The following is a 27,779-nucleotide window of genomic DNA, read 5'->3' as shown; positions in this document are numbered from 1 at the left end:
TAGAAGGGTCAGGGGAGGCGGCCACGGAGGCTGTTGCCGTTGAAGCTGCCGCGCGCCGGCGAGGGAGGAGGGGGAGGAGGAGGCGGCAGCGGAGCAGAAGAGGCGGGAGGGGCTGCCTGGCCGCGCCCTGCTTCAGGGATGGCGTTAGAAGCGGCGCTGGCGGCGGTCGGTGGGCGCGGCGGCGGGGCCGAGAGGGACCTGAGTCGCTTCAATGAGCAGGTAACGACGAGGCAGCCGGCTGGGCTCGGAGCGCCTTTCCTTGCTCATGGCCCCTCAGGAGAACGCCCACCCTTCTCTCGCCGGGGGCCCCTCGGAGCGGCGCCGCGCCGGGTGGTCCGTTGGAATGCGGAGGGAGGGGCGGGACCCTCGTCCTCGCGCTGCCTTTTCCCGGTGGGCTGCTACTGGGACGCCCCGTTCTTGGGTCTCCGAAGCGATTCGGAACCTTCCCCCCACTAACAGCTCTTCTCTGGCCATAGGGCATTTAGGCTGCATTTGGCACTCGCTTCCCAGAAGAATTGGGTCCTCGGTGCCCCCTTCGTGGCCGTGAGCAGATCTTTGCCAAATCTATCCAATCTGAAACAAAACAAAATGAAATAATTAAATAAATATTTGATTTTGTTTTGTTTTTGAAAATCAATAAAAAGCATTTAAAAAAACCACAACAAATCTATCCAATCTGATCAACCAAGATTAATTCTTGTAGCATTTACCCCAGTATCTTAATATGTTGCTGGAAGCCGCCCAGAGTGTCTGGGGAAACCCAGCCAGATGGGTAGGGTATAACTAATATACTGTATTATTATTATTATTATTATTATTATTAGCAGCTCTGTGCATTGTTAGCATTTCTTTCCCTGTGGGAAGCATTATTTGTCTAATCTACTGTGTTTCGTATTGTAGGTAATCCTAATTATATTTGCCCTCCTTCCCCTGTCACCACCATCAGCAGCCTGCAGTTTCTCTTATATTTATTTAAATAGGTTCTTTTTATGTTTTCCAATCATCTTCAAATCTGATAATGACCCCAACAGAATGCACACCTTCCTAACAGATGTTATTATTTCATTTCTTTTCTTTAGTATAATGGTCTCTTCCCTTTCTTAAATGGTTGTATAATAATGCAAAGATCTGTAACAAGTTCAAAGAGTGTGTTGTAGCAAATATGTGTGGCCATAGCTATGCACATCTCTGGGTAGACTAAAGGGCACGTATTACAGCATGAGGAGGTTTGGAAACAAGGAATGCTTAAAACACACACACCAAGGTACATTAAAATAATGGCTATCTTCCTACAGTGTTGTGGCTACTAGAAGCTCCCTCCCCCAAATTTGTAGTATTTCCTGTTAGTTAGATTATTATTATGTAGTATTTCCTGTTAGCTAGATTAGACAGCTGTCATAGTCCCCCGTCCCCCCACCCTTGTGTTGTGGATTGATCCATTAAGCATCCATGCTGCTTTGAGTTGAATGCTCTAAGCAAGGTTACCTTTGAAGCTTCAGTTGGCCCACCAAGCTGGTTGCTTAGTTACTGGAGTGCCAGCTATAGCAACATTGTTCCACTGATCTACATTGCATTCTAGTGTATTGCAAAGATAATTAAAATGTCTGATCTAAAGCCGACTGGTTGAAATATTTATTTCTTGATAGGTGTGTATTATATTCAAAGTGTATTATATCTGGGTTCAGATTTCAGGTTGCAGCCCATACCAGGAGATAAAGATACGTGTTTAGTAGTTTTACATTTCTATATGGAGGTCAAATTGTCAGGCTCCTTGTGCACCATGTTTAAAGGCCCTCTCTCTTGTTCTGGTCCAGCTGTGCATTCATCCTGAGCAGGGCAGTAAAGGGCCTCTCCTTCGGATCTCCGGGAGCAAGCAGGATAGGAGGAAGTGATCCTTAAAATATCCTTCTAAGCCAGGGGCCTCCAGTCTTTTAAGACCAGGGGCCACATTTGGAATTTTGGGAGGTTGGGGTGGGTATATGTCACAAAAATTGACTGCCGAAGGGGTGTGGTATAATGGTTTCAACATAGGAGAAGCTGAGCCAGTGCAAACAGGAACTGAGCAGGACATGCAAACCGTATCTCATAAATTTCCCAGAAAATTTCCCAGGGACTTTTTGTTTTTCTTTTCTTTCTTTAATAAATTTCAATACCACCCTTCATCCAAGGATCACAGAGGAGGTGGGGGTTTACAATATAAAAACATAAAAAATAATTCTTCCCACACAGTTGAAAAGGTCATGCATAGATTGTTTAATTAGCCAAAAGCCTGGCAGAAGAGGAATTAACTGGTGCCCCCTGTCCTAAGCCATTTAGGGCTTTAAAGATAATAGCTGGATCGGTGTAATGTGATTAAAGGCCATCTTAGCAAGTGGTATACCTATAGTCTTGGCAAGCATCACTTTGCTAATAAATTGAGTATCTGATAATAATACTATTAGAGTTCAAACCTAAACGCACATACTAGGGAGTAAGCCCCACTGAGCTCAGTGGAACTAACTTCTGAGTAAATGTGCTTAGAGTTGCACTGTTGACATCCTAAGGTTAGCCTCTGAGGGGATGATAAAGCATTTTCTGGCAAAATCAGAAAGCTTGTATGAGGACTATTAAAACGTTTTGAAGAATGGATTTTTGTTTTTTTCAGAATAGGTCAACCTTCAAATTTGAAGCAACAGATGAAGAGAAAAGAAAGGTAAGAATCACAGAAACAGGCATGTGGGGGTGTTTCTTCATGGTACACTGAGTTATAGGGTTCTTACAGGCTATAGGTAGTCTGCTTTTCCTCTCCCTGCTTTGCGTCTGTTTTAACAATGCCAGGATTTGTTGGCGACCATTATACTTAGGGTTGTTTCTGTTGTGTATATTTGAGGTTTGTTGAATTTAATAACTTAAAATCAAACTTGGGCCTGGGCCTGTTGTTGTTCAACATCTTTATAAATGACTTGGATGAAGGTATTGAGGGAATGCTCATCAAATTTGCAGACGACACCAAGCTAGGAGGGGTAGCCAATGCTGCTGAAGACAGAATCTGGTTTCAATATGACCTTAACAGATTAGAGAACTTGGTCTAAACTAAAAAGAAAGAAAGAAAGAGAAAGAAAAAGGATTTCTATCGCTGCAAATGTAGGCAGGGAAAACCAGCTTCACAGATATAAGGTGGGGAACACCTGTATTGACAGTAGTACATGTGAAAAGGATCTAGGGATCTTAGTAGACCACAAACTTAACCTGAGCCAAAAGTGTGATACAGAAGCGAAAGCAGCTAGTGCTACAGTGGCATTGTACCATCAGCAGGCGTTCTGTTCCCTTAGATTAGAAGATGTCAGTGTGGAATCAGCCCCCCTTTTTTGTTTGTGTATATATAGGTTTCACCTTTTTTTGGTATCATAATTTGTAAACACGAAGTTGCTGAAATTCAGAACAATATTCATTGTTGGACATTAGTAATTTTGGGCTTTTTAAAAGTCACACCTTCCAAATTGCAATGAATCCAGAAAATAAGCATTAATATGTATAGAAGGGCTTATTTTTGCATGTGAAATTATACAGATAACTATATTATCATGTTTTATATACTCTGATTGCACTAGTAGTAAATTTGTTTCTTCCGATCAACAATATAACAGTTGAAAGCTGTGGGGAAATGGGCAAGAAGGTAAAATCTTTTCCTTCTTAAAATAGGAAGAGACATAGTTGCCACTTCTTTAAAGAATTAACATTTCATATCAGTTCTCCCAATGCGTACATCTGTTGTTAATGTGAATTGGTCATTTTATTTTACTTTAGAAGATGTATTCGTACAACTATTTGGATTTAAGAGATGATGAGTTATGTTTGTGACAGTACACTTTCTTTGGGGGGAAAAGGCTTCATGGGTCATGATAGTGACTCCGCCTTTTCACCTTATTTGTGGTGAAGTTTAACAATGATATAGACAAGTAGCTTTCTAATTTGTTACAATGGTAATTTGCTAGTTCATGGAGATGTCCGTATCCACTCTTTTACCGCCAAGAATTTTCTAAATTTCACATAAGCGCTAGTACTGTTGGTTGATAGAGGAGCCTTTTTGGCACTGCTAGTGTATGTATAATTACTGCCTAATGCATTAGAGACCTTTTTGTTGTTCCTCAGAGTCTGCTCTTCTCCCTTCTCTCTCCCCACCCCCCTCGCCACAGTAGATGAGTCATCAGTTGCAATGCAATCAGGGGTTTCTCTGGAGAACATGCTTTAAAAAAAACCCCACATATTACAAGCTGTCTTCTAACTGTAATAAGTACATATCAGATTCTTAAAAGATAGGTGAATGCTGATTGTCTAGGCCTGATTGCTTTTGCCTTAAGGTGGGGAAATGAAAGTAATTGGGAAAATAAACGCTAAAAACAAGAACTGAGTGTAAAGAGATGACTTATGGCTCCCTGAGAATGCTGGCAGTCTGGAACAATATGGAGGCAAGGCGTATAATTCACTGACTCACTAAATGAACTTAATCTGCAACTTAATAGGGGTGGTTCAAATTCTGTTCTTTTAAATCCTTAATTGCTGGCTGTTCTAGTCACTAAGTTATTCAGCATAATTCATTTTCTCCATGACTAAAACGTTTGTCCTTGTTGTCTTCACCAGTATCATACTATGCTGACAAAAGAACCCCTAAACAATGCAGATAAGAAAAAAGTGTTAATATTTTTTCCCCAACCCAAAATTGTGTTTTGCTAACCATAGGTAGCAGGAACAAATTATCTGTGTAGGGCTCCACACGATGTGATGTGCCTTCTTACCGTGTCATGTTCCATTCTCATGCTCTGAATACTCCCCCCGCCTCTCCAATTTAGCCACCCCAGGAGCACAGCATGCAAAAATATTTGACAGTGGACTCTATTATTAGATTCTAAATCACTAGCATGCAGCTTAAATTAAGGTGCCGTGGTTTCAGTGGCACCAGGGGTCAACAAAACCCACCTTTCCTGCTTGTCGTAGTAGATTAATGAATTTCTCTCTCTTTAATATATCTTAGGCCAGTGTTAGCTGGGTGTTGGCTGTTATTTTAGATCACAATTTCCCACCATCCCTGGTCATTCACCATGTTGTCTGTGGTTGATGGGAATTGGAGGTCACCATGTTGGATACCCTCTGCACACCTGCTTTGGCAGCAGCTGCTATCCATATTGTGTGTAGCTGGGCAATTCCAGAAATATCTAGAATCCTCCTGCATCATAGAGACTTACGTGTTTTGTGGTATAAACTTTCACTTTGTCAGATATATTAGGTGATGTTTGTGTAGGTGTGGCTTGTTATGGACAATTGCCAGCTACAGTTTGCATGGCACAACAACTTGCTGGTCTGTGTTTGGCAGAATAGGATGTTTTGCCTCCCTTCCCCACCCTCCCAGGCCAACTTGGGTTCAACTTGAATAGCACTCGCTATTCTCAGGGGCTATTTTCAGGTCAGATTTTAACTAGCCTCTTTATCCTGCATAGGCAACAGTAGGAATGCTATTAGCCCATACAAGAGTGGTGTGAGAATTATAGAGTAACTAGACAGAGATTCCAGCTTATTTATGGACTACTTTATTCCCAGAGTTCTCATTGACTTTATTATAGTCATTCTGACCAATGAAAGGCTGCAGAACTCAATTGAATTCAATAAATTAAGAACATGCCTATCTCATGAGCCCCCTAGGGAGGGCTTAATTAAAATCAACTGAGAATTTAAAATTGAGAAGACCCTGGGTCAAAAGACATAATGAACTGCAAAATCTTAAGGCCAGGCCAGGAGAAGGAAGCATGACATGATGCCAATTATTATTTGTTCGGGAGGCTAGGAACATCATGTACTTTGGTAAATAATCCCCAAGGAGACTAAAATACTAGGGGCTGCCAGTGGCCCTGTGTAGTGTGGTACGTGACACTTTTTTCTGGCTGGGCAATTTTGTAGGGTGTTTTTTGTTTTGCTTCCCTGCTCTTTGTGCTTCCTAAGTGTTTCCAAAGCAAAAAAACCCCCACCATGTAGAATTTTCAGTGGAAGCTTCCACAAAACAGTCCTTTTTGTATTGTTTGGTCTCTACATCGATGAAAACAAAATGGCTGCAAGGTTCAGTAAGATCTTTGCAATTCCAGAATGGCTAGATGAAGTATTTTACTTTGGTATATGTGGGAAACTGCATTTGGACAACCCCATGGGGGTTCTGCATTCCTGCATGCCTTTATCTGATCTGTTTCGGTAATGGATTTGGAGTTGATAGCAGAATGCTCTCTGGCCAACATAGTACTCACTGGTTTTAGAGTGATACTTGTTGCTTTATTTCTAATCTCTTATTAAGCATTTATGAACCTAACACAAATCAATGTCTGAGTTTGTGCACCGAGTAAATAATAGAAAGTTCAGCTGCGTAGGTGATAAATGTTGAAGAGAGAATTTTCTCATGTCTCAGAAATTATCTTTGTTGTACGGAGTACACACTATGCTTACATTTGTTAGCAACCTGGCACTGTTACTTGAAAATGACACAAGCTACTATACAGCTTTGTAGAGCTCTAATATGGTCATCAGCCCTTGAACTTGACCATGATTTGTACATAAATGCTGTAGGTTTGTGCCATATAGTTGCAAGTTTGTGAGAACAGTACCCTAAGAGGCAGTCTAAAAATGGTAATTTAAAAATAAACTACTTGATTTGATAACCATTTTATAATGTGGTGGTATATAAATTTCGTTAAATAAAATATTTTGTTTGTTTTTTTAACCTAAGTTAAAGGATGCATCAGTAGTAGTAGTAGAGTAGTTACTGTAATCCAATGGGCCCACAGCTATATGCATGGGTGCAGCTTGCTTTTTACTTAAAAAACTGAGTTCCTGTGGTTATATCCTCCTATCCAGAAGCATCCTATACTTTCTGTGGCACAACCGAAGACATTCCTATATTTTGATGCTTTAGATCAGAGCCAGCAATTGATATGCTAGAGAAAAGCCAAGTTGTACTATTTTTATTTGAACCTATTTGTTGACCAAATCAGACATAATCTAGTTCTGATTGGTGCAGCCTTCCTTTGATATAATTTCACAAACTGTGAGCCACACAGCACACGATAAGCTGAAGCTAAAATATTTTTAATAGCATTGATACTCTATGACAAATCAGAGGTGGGGATGGGTTATGGGTGTGTTACATTGCAGGGCAGAATGGTAAAATCTCATTCCTTTTTTCCTGTATGTTCAGCAACTATGTGAAGGAATATTGCTTTTACTGGACAAAGAGATAAAAACATCCTGTAAAGTCATTTGCCTGGAGGCTCTCCGCATACTCTCAAGAGACAAAAAAGTATTGGTTCCTGTAACAACAAAGAAAAATATGGAGATCTTGATGAAGCTGGCAAAGCTGGACACTATGGAGGATTCTTTGGAAGATGTGACAGATTTCCCTGTCATAGTGGAAGCTTTAAAATGCCTTTGCAACATTGTTTTTAATAGTCCGGCCGCACAGAAACTCAGTCTGGAACTGAACCTGGCAGCTATGCTTTGCAATCTCCTGAAAAAATGCAAGGATCAACAATTTGTCGAAGACATTAAATGCTTTGATTTGCGTCTCCTCTTCCTCCTCTCCCTTCTGCACACAGATATCAGGTCACAGTTGCGTTATGATCTCCAGGGATTGCCACTGTTGACTCAGGCCTTGGAAAGTGCATTTAGCATAAGATGGACAGATAAATACATCACAGCTGAAGACCAGGAAATGTCACCTTTGTCACTGCAAGAGACAGATTGTGCCGTCGAAGCACTGAAAGCTCTCTTTAATGTAACTCTTGACAGCTGGAATGTACACAGTGAGGTAAGATTTGAGTCTGACATATGTTGCCCAGGGTTATTTCTCTGCCAGAGGATTGCAGCTAAAACTACAATTTTACATCCTTGTCATTGCAACAGTTGATTGGGAGTAGCATCCCAAACACAATGCAGGATGCAGCATAAATTTCAAAAGCAGAGTCATCTGTTTATCTGAAATTGAATTTTCCAGTTTCTGGAGTCCAAGCTCAAGTGTCCAGGACAATAGGACCTATGATTTAGCTAAGTGTTGCATAATGGTGCCCTCATTATATGGCACAGACTATTCTGTCTGACTGACTAGAAAGGCCCCGCCACCACCAAGCAGAAAAGTACAGTGGTACCTCGGGTTAAGTACTTAATTTGTTCCGGAGGTCCGTTCTTAACCTGAAACTGTTCTTAACCTGAAGCACCACTTTAGCTAATGGGGCCTGCTTCGCTGCTGGAGCACGATTTCTGTTCTCATCCTGAAGCAAAGTTCTTAACCCAAGGTACTATTTCTGGGTTAGCTGAGTCTGTAACCTGAAGCGTATGTAACCCGAGGTACCACTGTACTTCTTCTTGGGAGATGTGGACACACCAGAAGAAACAGGAGTAACTTAATCTCCAGTGTGCTGGTCTGCAAACAATGCCAAAGAGAAGTACTACTCCTGTTTGAGTGTGAAAGAAAACACACCGTATGTAACTTTTTACTGTCAAGTTTTAATTGTAAGTGGACATTTCCAAAAGGTATTCAGCATGGTTCATTATGAAAGAAATCTTGTCTTACATTTCTAATAATCTAGAAGTAAATGGTACACTAACTACAGATGGTAAAGAATTGCAAGGTGTCACAGATATAATTCAGGATGGAAAGATGAAATCTATAAGGGAGAAAATTTGAATTGGCCTTGATTTTCTTTCCCCCCCTTTTTTTGTAGTAATTTTCAAAATTAGAATTTGGGCAAGAGTTTCAAAGGAGAGTATTGTTGTACTGTACTGATGGGAGAAAGGAATAATGAAGCTAGTAGTTCTGTGCCTATTTTTCACATTTCCACTACGTACAGTATTTCTAGTGAAACCTTGCATGATTAAGTACAATGGAGTTGTTATGGCATTACTATGACCTAATGAACTTTGCTCTTTGTGGGGCAAAATGAATGAAAGTAACGTACTATTTCTTCCCATGGGCATAGTATTGCTTCTTGCATGTTCTGCCCCATCTTGTTTTGGCCCTTAGTAAGGAGAAGAGCAAGGAAGCTATGGGGAAGGGCAAGACTGAACCGTGGATGATCCTACTATGTATGTAAGAAGGCAGTGTTGCTGTGGTGGGGGAATTGTTTGTTTTAACACCAGATTTGAAGAACTGTCAAGAAGAGCCAATTCAGTTGTGGAGAAAATAATACCTGGCAAGAATGGCATGATTTTGCATGAATAATAATTAAAGCCTTACTTCTATTACTTATTTAGAAGACTGAGAAAACACGTGAACATATGAAGCAAAGTTCACACACCCATGTGGGTTTTGAACCGTGCCAGCCCTTTTATTTTAATTTAATCCCTGTTCTAATTAGGACTGTTAGAAGTCCCCATTTGCAGCTTTGATAATTAAATATGTTTCTCATCATAATTTGTATGTCCACAGAACGATTCTCATGAATTTCGTTACATGACTGCCATTCTGCGTCACTGCTTATTAACTCTGGGTCCTACTGAAGACAAAACTGAAGAGTTGCACAGGTTAGTGAAATTGCAGGTCCATTTATTTTAGAGATAAATGCTTCTTGTTTGGCTAGGTCAGGGTTAGGGAACCGGTGGCCCAGGCATCTAGCAAAATCTGGAAGGCCGCAAGTTCCCATCCTTGGGGTAAGTGCTTGTCTGCTTGATCTAATACATCTTTGCTTGCAGCACTCTGTTAACCTTTGGGATGTTTTTTAAAGTGAAGTCAAATACTTGTAAAATCTTTTTCTTTTTCTTTGAATAAGTGAAACATTAGGGTTGGTGCGGAATTATTGGAATAAGACTTTTGCCAGTTGCCTCAAATGCAACTACGGAAAGTTCAATGACAGTAGTTTGCTTAGCACTTGGACATGTTGCCAATCAAACAATTTACCTAACAAGTGTGTACATGTGTGCAGAGAAGTGAAGTGGATTACCTCTGCTGGAGAAAGGATGTAACTGAAAGCCCAGAAAGGTTGATGATTTGTTTTTTTTCTTGGCACTGGATACTTATTGTCTAAGCCAGGATTAATTTCCATCCTTCCTGAAGCACGGTGGTGAATCTAAGTAAAAGTGTGGATCTTAAGATACAACATTGTGTTGGAGGATATTTGAAAGCTTTTTACTCTGTTGTACATATTAAATGGAAGATTAAATTTTGATTCAAAAACTCTGGAAATATAAGACTGTGTTGTGTGGCCCTGTACCTGCTACTGCAGATTTTCCTTTGTACACTGGACCAGCACATGGCTTCCAGTGGTGGACTCTCCTTCATTAGAGGTTTTTAAGCAGAGGCTGGATAGCCATCTGTCATGGATGTTTTAGTTGAGATTCCTGCATTGCAGGGGGTTGGACTAGATGACCCTCTGTGTCCTTTCCAATTCTATGATTCTGTAGCCTTGACAAAATGGTGGAAGGGCTCACCTGAGTAAATTGGCCTTAAGGATAGATAGGTTTGTGGGGTGGGGGCGTCGGGCTGCTGCTTAAGGCACAGTCTGGTAAGAATTTTGGTTCTGGAGTCAATAACCATAGCTAGCACAGTCAAGTCATTTGTGTATGGGCACACAAGCATTCCCCTTAATACTTTGGTCCTCAAGCTCTGAGCCTGCATATGTATGTATGGTACTTCAAGTAAAAGTCAGAATCTGCTGTAAGCAAGAACATAAGAGCCTGCTGGGCCGGGCCAGTGGCCCACCTAGTCCAACATTCTGTTCTCTAAGTGACCCACCAGGTGACTGTAGGAAACCCACAAGCAGGATTCGAGCACAAGAGCACACACACACACACACACACACACGCTTCCCACCCCAGCCCCATGGTTTCCAGCAGCTGATCTAAATAAACAGTGGCCTTCTGTACCAGGTACCATTGAGATACCTAGAACCTAATTAATTGCTCACTTGTTTCCCTTCTTCCCTGCCAATATCTCAAAACATTTGTGGGTTGGCCTTGGCATTAAGAGCATAACCTGAAGCAAAGCCTGCCAAAGGTGAGTTTCTTTATCTTGCTAACGCCTAGCTCTGCCTGATCCCTTATGTTAGGCATTTAACAGCTGCAGCCACACTACCATGTAATAGCGCTCTGTGATCAACCCTGCTTCGTTATTTCTGACTCCAGACCCAGTTCTGCAGTCTTCCCTGGCTCATCATAACCTAGCCTTTCTACCCTGCACTCTGTAGTTAACAATTCCGTTCCTCGTTCTCAATAGCCCTATTCAGGCATTCTTAATGTCGCTTAAATGAACACATGAGGAGCATAGAGCATGCATGAATGTGCTTAACTGTTCTCCCTCTGCATGTTCAAGGGCAACTGTCAGCAGTAGGGAGGCTAACAAACTTGTGCGCTCTTTCCTTCTCATGTGTTCATTTAAGCCCCATTTACGTACACCTGAATAGGGCTAATATGTTGTTGTTTTGTGCTGTTTCCTTACCTGCTCATATCTACCTTAAGACCTGTTCAGGCATTACTTTGCTCTTCCCCTACGTGGTGAGTTCAGGGACAGTCCTCAAACTCATGCACTGCATCTCTGCTCCTTGTTCCTGTGCATATAGAGGGTGATGCCCAAACCATCATTTGAACACTTGGTCTCTCTTGACCTGGGTATCTAACACACACACACACACACACACACACACACACACACACACACACCTACACCTGCTGACAGAGAATGAACACAACCTCAAGGTTCATCTTGCTTGAAGGTGAGGACGGGGAGTAATATCTGAACAGGCCGTGGGATAACAAACCCTTTAGGATTCTCTCCTGTTTGGTACTATCCAGTGGTTGGTGCTGTAGTAGTAGTAGTGTGTAGCCGTTTTAAGATTTATATTTGGCTCTCACATGACTTGATATTTCTTCATTTGGACCTTCTTTGGCTAAAAAGGCCAGGTCTTTCTCTGCTTGTTCTGTTATGTCCCTGTTCTATATCATCCTGAAACATGTAGACCTGTTAATATATCCTGGAGGAGGCAATTTTTCGTTCTTTTTGCCAATGCTCGCTTTCTTTTTGGTCAAAATCACTGTGCTTCATGCTCGCTAAGCTCAAGCTGTCAGGAAGGCTCATGACTGTAGAAGACCTAGACAATTACATGTCCTACCAGGTGTTTCCATGAGATTTGGTGAGGGGATGCTCCTTGCTCTTTGAAAATTTAATGGCAGAAATAACATTAGTTCTGATGTGATGACACACCTGCCTTTTTTATTTAGGAAGTATAAGTAGTACTTACTCCACACTTTTGTTCAAGAGCAACTGTCTGAACTGAAATTTTATGCTTGCTTCTGATGTATTTTTGAATGATCTGTTAATTGTTAGTATTGAAGTACATAACCATAAAAAGCTACTATGACTCTATTACAGACTGCTTATTTTAGTAAACTGCTTTGAGCACAAAATGGTTTGTACTTTAGTATTTTTATTTTGCTTTCTATGTATTCCTTTGAAGGCCTATAAGGTGGAAAAGCAATCTAAAATCTAAAAAATTTTTGCGGTGGGTTTCTTTGCAACCATGGAGGACTGCAAACTTTATAATGAACACACAGATATTTGACTCATTGTGGTTAGCATGCAAATGATCAGCCTTGTCAACCCAATGAATTATATAAGATGGATGGAGGCTTATTTGTGGTATAGTCCTGTGCTCGAACAAAAATGTTAATGTGGGCAGAGGGGTGAGAGAGAGCACAGAACTGCTTCACTCTCTATGCATGGAAGATTTAGGTCTCTTAACAGAAGTGTATCAAAGTCGCCAAAGAGAAGGGTTGGTTTTATCAAATAAATTTATTGGTGGTTATAACAATTTAATTTTTTGTTTACAAATGTTGTCCCCTATTCACCCACCCCAAATTGCTCCAGAGGATTGGGGATCATATAGGAGGAGAGCAGGGAAGTTCTATTGCACTCGCAGACTGTGTTCCACATACACCAGGGGTCAGCAACCTTTTTCAACTGTGGGGTGGTCCACCGTCCCTCAGACCATGTGGTGGGCCAGACAATATTTTTGGGGGGGAAATGAATGCGTTCCTATGCCCCACAAATAACCCAGAGATGCATTTTAAATAAAAGCACACGTTCTACTCATGTAAAAACACCAGGCAAGCCCCACAAATAACCCACAGATGCATTTAAAATAAAAGGATACATTCTACTCTCATAAAAACACGCGTCCACAGGCCGGATTGAGAAGGTGATTGGGCCCCCAGGCCTTAGGTTGCCTGCCCCAGACATACACAATGATTTACTCAGATACAACCCAGAACATTTTCACTGTCCAGTAACACAATCCACACCCTTGATTATGCAGCCCTCAACTACTTATGAGTGCAATTGTGAAATTAAAAATTTATACCCATGTAAGAAACACGCGGGTGGTGCTGTGCTCTAAACCATAGAGCCTAGGACTTGCCGATCAGAAGGTAGGCGGTTCGAATCCCCGCGACAGGGTGAGCTCCCGTTTCTCGGTCCCAGCTCCTGCCAACCTAGCAGTTTGAAAGCACGTCAAAGTGCAAGTAGATAAATAGGTACCACTCTGGCAGGAAGGTAGACGGTGTTTCCGTGCGCTGCTCTGGTTTGCCAGAAGCGGCTTAGTCATGCTGGCCACATGACCCGGAAGCTGTACACCGGCTCCCTCGGCCAGTAAAGCGAGATGAGTGCTGCAACCCTAGAGTTGTCCGCGACTGGACCTAATGGTCAGGGGTCCCTTTACCTTTACATTTAAGCAACTAAAGAACCGCTTGAAGTAGAATTTTCTATATGCAAAAACTGATATTTATTTCAGAATAGTGTGTGTGCATGACATAGAAAGCAAATATCCATTCTATTTTATTGGCCTAGCCTGAAAATTCAACATTTTAAAAAGGACAATACAGTCATACCTCAGGTTAAAGTCGCTTCAGGTTGAGCGTTTTCAGGTTGCGCTCCGTGGTGATCCGGAAATAACAGAACGTGTTACTTCCAGGTTTTGCCGCTCACGCATGCGCAGACGCTCAAAATGATGTCACACGCATGCACAGAAGCAGCAAATCGCGGCCCACGCAGACGCGGGTTGCGTTCTGCTTTGGATGCGAACGGGGCTCCGGAATGGATCCCATTCGCATCCAGAGGTACCACTGTACATGCCATTTTATCATAAGTTGAATTCTTGACCTTTAAAAGTAGCAGGGGATGGAGAAGTCTACCTGAGACCCCAGAGAGCTTCTTAGGCATATACTTTTTGCTTTATTCATTCTTCTACATAGAAAAGCAAGTTCTAATTATGTGTGCTTGTTAGATGGACATGGATTTAGTTTTAATAGATGGTGAATAGAAACCTAAATATATATTTTTGGGAAATTGGATATATATGTTTAAATTACATTTACATTTAGAAATCATTTTAAGGGGAAAAATAAGGGACAAATGACTTTTAAAAATAGAAATTGGTTGCCTTTAAATTATAGAATACTTTTTATTCCTCCCTGTTTCTAACAGGATGCATATGAGAAGCTTATATATCTTATAGTGGTGCTATCCATCATGTCACTTAAAATATTTGAAGGACTCTTTAAATTATTGTATGCATTAAAGTAAATGCCATGTTTCCCAACTAACAAGATTTTAATCAAGGCTTTCAGTGGTGCTAAACAGTTGTTTGCTTTCACATTTGCATATCAGGAGGGGGCTGAGAGCGTGAGTAGGTGGATGTCATGTCCCAGTGATTAATGATCTCTAAGAAGCTGAGAGAGGGGATAATATACGCAGCATTTCTACCCCCTGGAGGAAGAATGCAAACACCATTGTGCAGATCCGTGCACAGTCACTGACTTCCTGGTAGCTGGAGAATTTCATACACTTCTTGGCCACAAATAAAACTGTCAGGCGGAGTGACAAAGATCAGAAAGCCAAGCTTTGGTTATTGAAAAGAATACCTCGAGCACAGTGATCCAGAAAATTAATTTTGTAGGTGTTTGGGAACACCATTCTTATTAAGAAACCAGTAAAAGGGGGCCTTCTGTGGAAACTATCCAAGCTGCCATTCCCCACCCCCACCCCTGATTCGATTTTGCTGTTTCTTGCCAATTCAGTTTTACTGAAAGCAAGTTACCTTGCAAAATGTGAGGTAGCTGCAGCAAAACCCAGCCTCCCATCTTGTGTTCTGCATCTCACTGTCTCTTGATGCTGCTTCTAGAAAGTAAAAAAGGAGAAGGAGCTATACAGTAATGTGGTCACAGGGATGGTGAAGGATGTTGGTCAAAAAAGAACTTCGGATAACGACTTCTAAGTAAAATGTTTGCACAAAGTGAGATAAGAGACAAGAATTAGTGACTGAAGCCATTTGCTGATTTAGATACACTAGAAATCAGTGGAACTTGCCTGTATGGTCTGTATGAATCAGAATAAAAGTGAATGTATGTTTGCTCTTTGCCTGTGCTAATGTTGTGGCTTAAATGCTTTCTAGGTACATAATGCAAGCAGTTTGTGAACTTCTAAATTTAATGCCAAGAAGAGATGTCTAGCCTACAGTGTTTTATCTTTCAGCCATCAAAATTGTAACACACTAATCTTTGGAAGTATGATCTTAAGATTAGCTAGCTACACAGGTAGTTTGGGTGGGGGTTGAGAGAATGGAGATTTTGGAAAGCAAAGCTTATCAAAATTGCTTAAGAAAGCCTTTTGCAATGCTTTTCAAGCTAACAACTTCCCAGAATGGAATACAAATGAGCTAGACTAGATTAAGCCTAAATTGCAGTTCCCCCTACATGATATGTAGTGGTGTGTTTTAGAATAACAATGCAATTTTCTCCTAAAACCCTTCTCTAGGTTGAATCTTGCTATTCTAGAACATCATCTTTTCAGAATGGCAACTTTTAATTTGCTTAATACATAGAAACCATAAAGTGCTAGGTCATAAAATTTATACACAGCAGGAAAAGGAATGCAAATTATACACCAACAAGACAAAACCACTTATCAAAATGTAATATAAATCCTAACACAACTGCCAGGGCTGAGTAAGCATTGTAAAGGTTTTTCTTCTTTTGTAAAAAACAAACCCAGAACAGACAAATTGGTATAAATTGCTATTCCCAGTGCATTTCAAGAAGCATCTCTTATCTAAGGAACTGAAGCCTGCTAACAATCTCCATGCTGCCATTTACCAAAGCAGCTATTTCCTTTGCCTCCAAGCAAATGCTGTCATCATAACGTAGGATGTCTCCTGCTGAAGCAGGTCAAAGGCCCATCTAATCCAACATCCTGTTCTCACAGTGGCCAACCAGAAGCCTGAATGGGTGGTAGGATTATATGTATGACATCACTAGCGCACAGATTCTAATGAAGATTGCTCACTTGTGTTCTTTTCCCCAGACTTCTCCTCACTACTTTTCCATAAGACTTTTCTCTCTACTGTCAGTTGCCTGTAGGATTGCCAGTTCTTGAAGTAAAAAATTATGGCACTTAGGCAGGGCCCACCTAGGGGAGTGTGATCCTTTTGTGGCTTCACAACAGTCCTTGCTGCCCTAGGGCTTGTTTGAGAGAAATGGCGAGATCTGGATTTTTATTATTATTATTTTTAATCACATCCTCTCAGGAAAGCCTCTATTTCATTTGAGTCCCTGACCACCAAGTAGTACTGTCTGTTCATACTGTTGGGCCCCTGCACAGACCACAATGCAATCCAGGCTATATATGTGGCAAAACATACTCACAGAATATATGCTTCAAATGGGCCAAACCCCAGACTACATGTGACATCACGTGTTCATTACATGGCCAAAGACTTCAGTGGGTGTGAAAGAAAAACAACAGAGGTTTTTTGTGTGTGCCCAGTCATGGGAAGCTCTCACACCAGGGAGTAGCTTTTGGTCTCTTCAAACAAGCCTTTAAAGTAGAGATCTTTCCCAGTCTGCATCTGTACAGTGGTACCTCGGGTTAAGTACTTAATTCGTTCCGGAGGTCCGTTCTTAACCTGAAGCACCACTTTAGCTAATGGGGCCTCCTGCTGCCGCTGCGCCGCCAGAGCACGAATTCTGTTCACATCCTGAAGCAAAGTTCTTAACCTGAAGCACTATTTCTGGGTTAGCGGAGTCTGTAACCTGAAGCGTATGTAACCCGAGGTACCACTGTATTGGAATTATTTGTAGACGTGTTATTCTTTGGGCGTTTGCCACTCTTGGGCTCCTTTGAGAGGAAGTGTGGCATATAAATCTAATAAACAATTTTTTAAAAGGCTAAGAACTTGCTGCTGCTTAAAAATGCTAAGAATCTTAGGAAGATGAATTCTGTACCATCTTCTGCACTCTTTGCTTCCATTCCATCGAAGTATACCTGCAATCCTGTTGTTATTTAAACTTTGGAATTTACCTTTTCCTTTATTTGATAATCTCCTCAAAGTCTACCAAATCCCTGAAAATTCTTTGGAATCTAAGATGAAATCTTAGAATGAGGTGTACTATTTGTTATACCAGTACAGCATTAAAATCTGCTGTTATGCTAGTATTACATACAGGTTCTTCAACACAAATGCTTGACATTCAGATGTGATATTTGCTGGCACTGTGTAAAGAAAATAGTGTCATGAATGAGAATGTTTTTAAAATCTGTTTCAGCAACGCAATCAACCTTTTAAGCAACGTTCCAGTTTCTTGTCTGGATGTCCTTATCAGTCCATCAACACAAGAGGATCCCGAGGACACAGATATCAAATACAATGGCATGAATATGGATGCAATTCAGGTGCTATTGAAGTTCATGGAGAAGAGAATTGACAAGGTTAGATTGCTTTATATAAGAGCTAAAATCATTGTTTTTATACATTAATTAGATGTTTGTTGTGTTGTTACAAATGCCATCTTTTAAAACAGCTGTGTGTGGAAAAGCCACCTCTGGAAAGATTTTGGTTTGGAGAAAAGCATTAAGCATCCCCCTCACCTCCTGGTCACTTCACCAATCACATTCACAGCCTTTTGTCACTTGAATAAAAGCACACATTGTTGCGAACCTGTTATATGGTTTGCAGTATAATGTCTTGTTGGGCCTTAAAAGCTGACACAAGCTATCTCTTAATAACAAAAATGGGCCTGAATCAGAAATCCCCAAGTTTTTACCTATTCTTAACCATCTAATATTTTCAAGGTTGGAAGATGGCCTTGGGGAAATGCAACGTCAGGTAGTTGGGTCTACCTAGGTTTTTTATTTTAAAAAATTGTGTTACATATTCAGTGTTTACCTACAAACCAAATCACATACAAGTGTGTAGAAAGATGAGTGTGATTGATATCAATATTTTGATTAGATACTAGGGGGGCATGAAAACAAATATTTATGCCATATTTGAGGGATCCTCTGTGCAGAGCAAACAAAACAGCACGTGCACACACAAACATACAGCTATTTCTCACTGAAGCACTACTTTTAATATCAAACCCACAAATGAAACATAGACTGATTAGTTGTATTAAAGTAAAAGCTATTTGTTGCTTCTTACAATCAGCGGAAGTCCTCGTGTGTGTGTGTGTGTGTGTGTGTGTGTGTGTGTGTGTGCAAAGGTACACACACACACACACACACACACACACACACCCCAACATATCATCACATAGCCATTAAAATAATACAGTACAGATGGAACACATCATTCATCCAAAATCAGAAAATATCATTTCCTAGACAAGAATGAACACCAAACAACTATTGAAAGGCAGACCGCTAGTGCTGTCTAATACATGGAAGGCAGTGTTGGGACCAAGTGAGCATCCTTGTGCAAGGTGTTCCATAAGGCCTGTTATCTTGTTGCTACCCTACAAGTATCTCTTGGTGGAGACACGCAGGATGTATTCAGATGATGATCTCAGTGTCTAGATAGGCTTATACAGGGGAAAGGAGGCTTTAAGGTATTGGTGTCTTGAACCATGCAGGTCAAAGGCAGCACTTCAGATTGGCAGCCAATGTAGTTTAGACTGCGTAGTCCCAGTCCATGTTTTGGCTGCTACATTCTGCAGTAGCTTTGATTTCCAAACCTTTTTCAGAGACAGCCCAATGTACAATGCATACATCATGATCAGGAATATTTGAAAATCATCCGCATGTCTGAAAACATGTCATAAACACGCCTGGGAACATTAGCCAATCACAGCTCTGGAGGCATTCATTTGTGAATTTTCAGGTGTGGAAATGCTCTTTAAATGGTATGGGAAAGACATGAGGGACCTGCTGTGGAAACTTGGTGACCTGTTTTGAGAAACACTAGAGCAGGAATATGGAGTATGACAGAAAATCCCAGTGTTCTTGGAAGAAAAATGATGTGTCTTGTTATTTCTTATTCTAGGGGAGCAGCTATCGGGAAGGTCTCACTCCAGTTCTCAGTTTGCTAACAAGATGCTGCCGATCTCACCGGAACATAAGGAAGTTTATTAAAGCTCAGGTGAGATACCACAGAGATAAAGGTAACAAAGGAATGCAAACACTTGACAGGAAGGCTATTTTAAATATTAAGGGATCTTGTTTATATTTATATGATACCTTTATCTTGTTTTATAGTCCTGGGAAGCCCTTAGAGTTGCTTGCAAAATTATTGCTTGCAAAAAACTCACACTCAAATGGGGGAACCTCTGGCCCTTGAGATGGAGTTGGAATCTAGCAACCATTGTCCCTGCCCATTGGCCAGGCTGACTGAGACTGACAGGAATTAAACACCAGCAGCTTCCGGGGGGGGGGGGCAGGTTTCCCATCCCTGGAGTACAGGAACGGAAGCTGCATGATGCCCATATGGAACCAAGATTATTCAGGCAGCATTTCTTGCTCTTATCCTTTTCCCTTGGTCTCCTATCTGGCACTGTCTCCCACTGATGACCTCTGAGGCAAGCGAGTGGGTCTGAGCAGCTAGGTCTCTTCCCTGTATTCTCTTACTAGTAGTTGCTCAGCAGCAACAAAGAAATGGGGCTAAGACCTCATTGTAGAGCTAGGCAGAGTGTTAAAGCAGAATTTTTACAAATACTTTTGAATAAGAAAGTGTGGTGAACACTTTCCACTGGAGATTAATTGCTCTTATTACTTGTTTTTGTCTTTAGGTGTTGCCTCCCTTGAGAGATGTATCTAATCGCCCTGAAGTTGGCACAACACTGAGAAACAAACTAGTGCGGCTCATGACTCACGTTGACCTAGGAGTGAAGCAAATCGCTGCAGAATTCCTTTTTGTTCTTTGTAAGGAGAGAGGTACAGGCTGCTTCTTATAATGAATGTGGGTGGTTATTCCAGACTTCTGAACAATTGCTTGCCTGGTTATCTCTTGACAAATAGAATATGCTTCTGAACAATCACAAATGAAAGTTTTTTAAACTGGTAGAGTTTATTGAAGTTGTAATATGTAACAAATGCCTACTTGAATATGGGCAGGTGGGACAATAAACCTAGTGGGTTTATTTTGCATGTCTGAATTAGAGGTAACTCTTTGACTCCCCCCCCACCACCACATTAACAGTGTTGCCATTTCACCAGTATGGACAGTTGTACTATATAGTTATATATAAACATCTTGCATTTTATGTAAGAAATTGGAAATACAAGTATTTAGTTGCCACAAGAAGTGTAAAATTCTAAAATCAAGGTTTAAATTAGGTTATTTTAGGTGACAATATTTTCCTTAAGCCCTGCATGCTGCTTTTCTCAGTTGAAGAACTTTTTTCTTTTTCTCAACTCTTAAGTTCTGTAGAAAAGCAGAAGACATGCCAATTTCACTGGCATCTTAACAAGAGAACTGTTCCATGCCACATCAGACAGGGAGCATTCAGACAATCTGAAGACTTCGTTTATGTTTGAATGTGACTTATATTTAACAAACTTGTAGAACTCTCTCTCTCACTTTTCAGTTGACAGTTTACTGAAGTACACTGGCTATGGCAATGCAGCTGGGCTACTGGCAGCAAGGGGCCTATTAGCAGGAGGAAGAGGGGAAACCTGGTACTCGGATGACGAAGATACAGACACTGAAGAATACAAATCTGCAAAGCCAAAGTATGGTACTGCTTGGGTCTCTCACCTCAACCCCTCTCCCCTCCAGTGTATTAAGCTTAGACTAGTGGTAGCCAGCTTTGTATCCTCCAGATGTTTGGACTACAACTCGTATGACCTTTGCTGATGAGAGTTGTAGTCTACAACCTCTGGAGGAGTACCATGTTGGCCACCCCTGGTCTAGTCTCTAACATTGTCTAAGATATGTTCTTTAATTTTTTGGACCTCTGTTTTATCACAAAGGGCTGAATTGTGGACTAAAACTTTGATCACCGTATTTTTTGCTCTATAAGATGCACCCAACCATAAGACGCACCTAGTTTTTAGAGGAGGAAAACAAGAAAAAAATATATTCTGAATCAAATGTTGTTGAAGAGGCTTTGCACAGCTATCCCTGAAGCCAGAACAGCAAGAGGGATTGCTGCGCAGCTCTCCCTCTTGCTGTTCTGGCTTCAGCGATTGTTGCGCAGCCTGCATTCGCTCCATAAGATGCACACACATTTCCCCTTACTTTTTAGGAGGGAAAAGGTGTGTCTTATAGAGCAAAAAATACGGTAGCTTCAAGTGACCTTGATTGCAATGGGTGCCTGAGGTACTCCTAGAATTGCCTGCCTAGTGAGCTTATTACTAAGGGTTCTTTGGTAGATAAGCCAAACTAGATAAGCCAATGTAGATTTGAAAGTTGGGGCTACTCACAGGTTTTGGTGCCATTAAGCATTTAGGTATGTTCATGTGTCTTAGATGTCAGCTATCAAGTCAATAAAGACTAAGCTTTGTGAAGGATTATTGGTTATTGGTTTTTTTAAAGCTGCCTCATGGAAAAAAATCTTATTTTTTCTTATATTCTCTTTCCCCTTCCCTCCCCGCCCCCTGACCACAAAGCATAAACCTTATTACAGGTCATTTAGAAGAACCAATGCCCAACCCAATGGACGAAATGACTGAAGAACAAAAAGAATATGAAGCAATGAAACTTGTCAATATGTTTGATAAGCTTTCTAGGTAATGTAACTAAGTTGCTTTTCATTTCTGAGGGAGAAATTCTTTGGCTCTATAGATTGGGCTTGAGACTAAAATGGCCTGGGTAGCCCTGACAGATGATTTCTGAGATAGATGGAGTCTCTTATTAATTTTCCTGGACCTGTCAGTGGTTTTTAGTACCATCAGCCATAGTATTTTACTGGACACACTCGGTGGGTTGGAAGCAGAAGGCACAGTTTTGCAGTGGTTCTGCAAACCAGGCCAGTTCCAGAGGATAGCATTGAGAGGCTTCTGTTTGATTGACCCTGTGGAAGTTAATCCATGGGTTTCCTCAGGGTTCCATTCCATCTCCAGTGCTGTTTGACATCTGTATGAAGCTGCTTGATGAGGTTACCTGGAGCTTTGGAAGCTAGTTGGCATCCTTCTATTTCGAGAGACAATGGAGGAGTGTGCCTTTGGGGGTGAGATGAAGCTGTTGGAAGGTTGTAGTGCCTGCTGTGGCTGTAGAGACTGATATGGGAAAGATATGTTTTGTTGCAGCTGGGGCAAATGAAGACATCCAACTGTGCTGCTGCAAATGCACAAACCCAAATATTCCTCAATAGCCATATATGAGCATGAAGCTTTCCAAATAATTGGATAAATGTTTTGTATTCTTTTGGGTCTAGAAACATTTTCTTCATAATTTAGATGTTATGAAGAATATCAAGGTTGTTTGACTTGGAGAGTCTTAGTAGGATTCCTTTTAAATGATGAATCATGTAAATACTCAAAGAGTAGCAGTAGAAAGCTTTGCACAGTATTCCAGAAGAGTGCTAGATATCTAATGTTTAAGAATCTGTTTTTCCTAATCTGTCAAACACTGGCATTCCCAAAACTGCCCTCTGTTTTATAAAATGTAAAATATAGCTAAATTAAACAACTAGTCTGCAATTCTTTGTGTTTGCACATCATGCATGCCTGGATGTTTTCCGTATTAATTAAAATGCTTATTAAATACTTTTTCCTGCAGTTATAAATTGGTGGCACAGTTATGAATTAATAGTCTGAATTAAAACGACAGAGTGCTTTTTCCAAGCCAATGTTGTATTAATAGCAGGAATGCTTTTGCTGATGAAACAGTCCCAATTACCATAGTTTGGGTTTTGTTGTACATTGACACGAAGTCAACAAAACAAGTATGCCACAGAACTGGCCTAAGTAGCAGCCTTACTCATTAAAAATACAGAATTAATCATGGCAGTGACTGAAGAAAGCAACGCTTCCATAGGTTTTTCCTCGCCTTTTCTAATTGTGGAACAAAATATTGTACATAAAAGGATCGGCACTATTATGTAGCACTCAATTATAGGGAGGTGAATAGGTCCCCAATACACTATTTTATCAAAGGAACAGGCCGGTGTTTGCAATGTGATTGTTTCATTACAGAGAACCGCCATTAGTTCCATGTGTTAACACTGACCTGTTGTGCACAGGGCAGGCAAGAAAGAAAGACCCTTGAAAACAAGGGAATGGTTTTGGAGTCGTTATCAAGCTAAATGGCAAGCAGGAGGCAGAAGCAAAGATTGTGTAGGTGAATCTGAAGGGATTAATGGGGTATCTGCTAACAGAGAAGGAGAATGCATCATGTTAAGGTTTTCATTATGGCATGTTTTCTAAGAATTGTTGAATATAATCCTTTTTTATTTATAAAAAATCCTCCAAACTTATTTGGCAGTTCTCAATCAAGGGTCAGTCAAACATGTTCATAAAATATATTAATACATGTGTCTCTGTTTGGGGAAAAAATTATGAAAAGTGCCCCAGAAGTCATAATTCTGCCTTGCAAAATGTTTGGTTCTGATGATTTCCCCTTTGCTTCATTTAGAAGATTAAAATATTCTGTGTGTGAAATAGTTTTCTTAGAGTGATGGACTATGAGCCGTACTTCATATTTTAGAGGACAGAGCTAAAATTTCTACCCTGTGGTGGTCAGGTTTTTGGAATGTGGCAAGTAGTTCTGTATTACGGAAGTATTGCATAGGAATGAAGTCCACTATTTTAATTTTCCTGTAATCTTCCTGCACCTGCATTACTCAGAACATGTGTTGCTGCGCTATTGGGTTTGTGGCTATATTTTATAATAAATTGGTACTTTTCCTGCTTCCCTGACATCACTCACTTACAGTGCACTCCGTTATATATGTTTAATCAAAAATGAGCTCCATTAAGCTCAATGGAACTTGTATAGTATAGGGGTTGCAGCCTTAATTGGTGGAAGTTGTTTGGCTCAAAGTTCCCTATTTCATGTCTCTCTCATAATCTTGGTGATTTCATTCTTTGTATAACCAATTTTGACACTGTGATGGGCCTCTCCTAAACCAGTTTTGAAACACCTGAGAGACACCTATGAAGAGTGATGTATTCTTAAAAAAATAATCTCTGAAAATATGGTGTGGGGGTGATAGGGTGTGGGGTGTGTGTGTGTGTGTTTTGGAGGATCAAAATGTTGCCCTCCTTGGCCTTACAGCTTTTTCCATAATCCACATATAATAAACGAGATTATAATCAGATGTGAGGCAATGAAAGGCTTAAATAAATCTTTGCTAATACTGTTTGATTGGCTTAATCAATAATTAATCATCTTTACATGAGGCTGTAGCTTGTGGAGTAGATATAATTGGATTAGCTGTGAGAGGCCTTCAGAGCTTTGAAGAGATTAAAATGGCTGTCAATCCTGTAATTAAACAGCTGCAAACAAAAGCAACAGTTTAAAAAAGAAAAAGGAGGGGCGGCAGAGAGCGAGAGAAAGCTGACTGAATCTAAATGAATCCACAAGTCCTTAAGCACCACTAGAGGCTGGCTGTGTAGCCCAGATCTCTTTTCCTGACTGACTACTTTCACTCAGTGAAATGAATATGTATGCAGTTGTGGTTTTAAGCAGGAGGGGTAGCTGCTCCCCACATGACAGGTGGGATATCGACAGCCATGTTAGCAGGATTTAAGAATTAACAAAGGCAGTTTCTTTATTTCCCTATTTTTACTTAAACAGAGAACCTGTTCTTTGTCCTCAGCCCATTAGTGGTTGACTTTTCTTTTTTTCATATTGGTCTTAATTGGCTCCATGAATGTGGCCTGCCTGAATTAGGTCTTTATTAGTGTTGTGCTCCTGTTTCCCCCACCAATCAATTTTGTATGAAGCTCTGTTCACCCTTTCATAGTAAGGATTTGAGCTCCCTCAAAAATGAGAATGACTTAATATCTGGATTCCCCCCCCCCAATTAGTGTTGGCTTTTTCATTTAGATAATTATTCCTTATCTAATGAAAACATACAGTTCAGTATATGCATAATTGGTCGATTTGCTAATGCTTTTATATACTTCTAAATATACATATTAAAATTATGACAAATTGTCAATAAATATAAAACATGTTATTACCTAATTATGCTTCAGAGCAAGAGAGGGTACTTCTTTTCATTCCTTTCCTTCTTTTAAATAAACAAATGATCTACTCCTTGAGATTTTTAATCCTTTTTTGTACATTGTGTTACTAAATTCAAACTCCTTATAATTTCTAAACATTTTTCTGTTTTTAGTCATTTGTTCCCAGAGTTTCCTTACTAAATCCATTCTATTAGGTTTCTGACTATTTTTCCAGGGTTTTTACCAGTTATAATATACAGTGCTTGCTTCTGATGGTTTGGGTTTATTTGATTTTATTTTACTTACATAATTCAACAAAAACAAGAGGGGATTCTATGAGATTTCACAGCAATATATATATATATATATATATATATATATATATATATATATATATATATTAAGAGTGTTGGTGACCATGGACCAGAAAAATATGCATCAGAAGACATTTTGAATTCTCTTTTTAATAAGATCTGCTTTTTCAAAAGCTACCTAGTGGGGAAATGAGGAGAAGAGATGGCAAATGTTGGCACTGTGGTAGAGATAAAAGTGATTTCATCCACCTTTGGCGGAAGTTTGGGAAACCTATAGTTTTGTTGTAGGCCTACAATTAATCTGATGCACAGAGCTACTGAAGTGATCTTGAATTATGAGAGCAGAAAAATCACACTTGAGTAGCTGAGCATTACACGTACAAGTATGTTGTGGAGGCACGTTCCCTGTGAGGTGAATAGGCTAGTTCTCTCTGCTCTTTTTTTTAATAAAAAAAAACTTATATACTTTTCTTATTTGCAGGGACAAGGTTATAACACCAATGGGAGTGCGACCAGATGGCACAATGACGCCTTTGGAAGAAGTAGTCTGTCAGTATCAGACCAACGAGCAAGAGAGTTCAGACTCTGACTAGAATATCAGCTGCTTTTCTTTCTCACCCACCTTCCCTTCACCCACACCATCTTTTATTATCTAAATATTAGACCCTTCAGTGTTGCAGCAAATGTTTTATCCATCAAAATGGATTGAATTATAAATTTTGTGGTGTAACTATACTAGCATTTCTAAGGCCTCGATTTATATAGCAACGAAACACCCCATTTATTAACTTAAAAGCTAATTGTATTTCAGTGGGATGAAAAGTGTAGTGTGAAATTGAAAAATAAATAAATGTTAATATTTATCTGATACACACACCCCTTTTTTTAGATGCCTTACATCAGCCCTCTGTCAAAAGGCAGGAAATAGATTGCCTAATTAGATGGATAAATGTTAAATACATGTTAGGGGAAATGTTAAATAAAAGTTGACACAGTAAAATTGTCACTGGCTTAGGAACAAGCTACCCAAACAGCGCAGTTTTTATATCTCAGGTCTGTGTGTGTGTATGTGTACGTGCCTGGCTGTCATAATTAAACAGTCTCTGAAGGATGGCCAAGTCTTATAAAAGCATTCAGATTTTGATCAACTGAATATCTCTTTTATTAGAACACTTTCATTTGTCCCCAGATCCAGATTAGATAATGGGCTTGAATCCTGTCACTGCAGAGGGGCTCTCTACATGGCCTAGGTCAGGCATGGCCAAACCTGGCCCTGCAGCTGTTTTGGGACTACAATTCCCATCATCCCTGACCACTGGGCCTATTAGCTAGGGATGATGGGAGTTGTAGTCCCAAAACAGCTGGAGGGTCAAGTTTGGCCATGCCTGCGTAGGTGAATAATTCTGTTTAAAAAAACCACCCCCTGGTCTTGGGACAGTGGCTGGCCTGAAAACATGGGTTGACAAGGCTTGATAGAGGCTTAAACTAAAGAGTTTGGAAAATGCCGTGTTAAACATTCCTTTTTTGCTGCTCGGATGTCTTTATAAAGAATTATGTATGAAAATAGTCTCTAATGTATGAAGCAATGGAAATAGAGGGCAGATTGTGTTGAATTATGTTGCTTATGTGGAAAGAACCTAACTATAATAAATGCTCAGTGGAGGAAGTGTTGCATTCTATCAATAAAACTTTATATAAATTAAATATGTAGCATTGTGAATTTTTAGAACTGAAATTCCCATGTCATTTCGCCACTCCTCCTTTCCTCCTTAATCTACCAAGAAGTGTTTGCTAACTTCAATGGGGTTTCCACTGTAGAACTTCCTAGTAGATTGTGTCCTTGCTCAATTCATTTCCCTGTCTGTAATAAGTTTGGGTTCAATACATTGAGGCAAGACTTAACATTAATAATAATAATAATAATAATAATAATAATAATAATAATAATTGTTATTATTTTATTTATACCCCGCCCTCCCCAGCCAAGACCAGGCTCAGGGCGGCTAACAACCAATAATAAAAACAAGTTGATTAAAATACAACTTAAAAAACAAGATTAAAATAAAACATTAAGATGCAGC

At 40.2% G+C, this 27,779-nt stretch overlaps 1 protein-coding gene across 3 annotated transcripts; it reads left to right on the top strand.

Moving 5' to 3' along the window:
• Positions 1-20: 20 nt before the first annotated feature.
• On the top strand, positions 21-27,402 carry RIC8B (RIC8 guanine nucleotide exchange factor B). Of its 3 annotated transcripts, none has more exons than XM_028745660.2 (10): positions 21-219; positions 2,645-2,692; positions 7,214-7,822; positions 9,440-9,534; positions 17,599-17,761; positions 19,317-19,412; positions 20,059-20,203; positions 20,857-21,001; positions 21,881-22,000; positions 26,180-27,402. In XM_028745660.2, exons 1-10 carry the CDS (start codon positions 139-141, stop codon positions 26,289-26,291), a joined length of 1,614 nt encoding a protein of 537 aa, XP_028601493.2. In that variant the 5' UTR covers positions 21-138; the 3' UTR covers positions 26,292-27,402. The 3 variants fall into 3 exon arrangements, with proteins under 3 accessions (XP_028601493.2, XP_077791147.1, XP_028601494.2); XM_028745661.2 differs by having other exon boundaries at positions 36-219; positions 2,650-2,692; XM_077935021.1 differs by lacking the exon at positions 7,214-7,822.
• The last annotated feature ends 377 nt before the right edge of the window (positions 27,403-27,779 follow it).

This window comes from Podarcis muralis, chromosome 10, assembly GCF_964188315.1.
Source record: "Podarcis muralis chromosome 10, rPodMur119.hap1.1, whole genome shotgun sequence".
In the NCBI taxonomy this organism is placed as follows: domain Eukaryota; kingdom Metazoa; phylum Chordata; class Lepidosauria; order Squamata; family Lacertidae; genus Podarcis; species Podarcis muralis.
The sequence above is the reverse complement of the archived record's forward strand: the minus strand, read 5'-3'. Positions and strand labels throughout refer to the sequence as shown.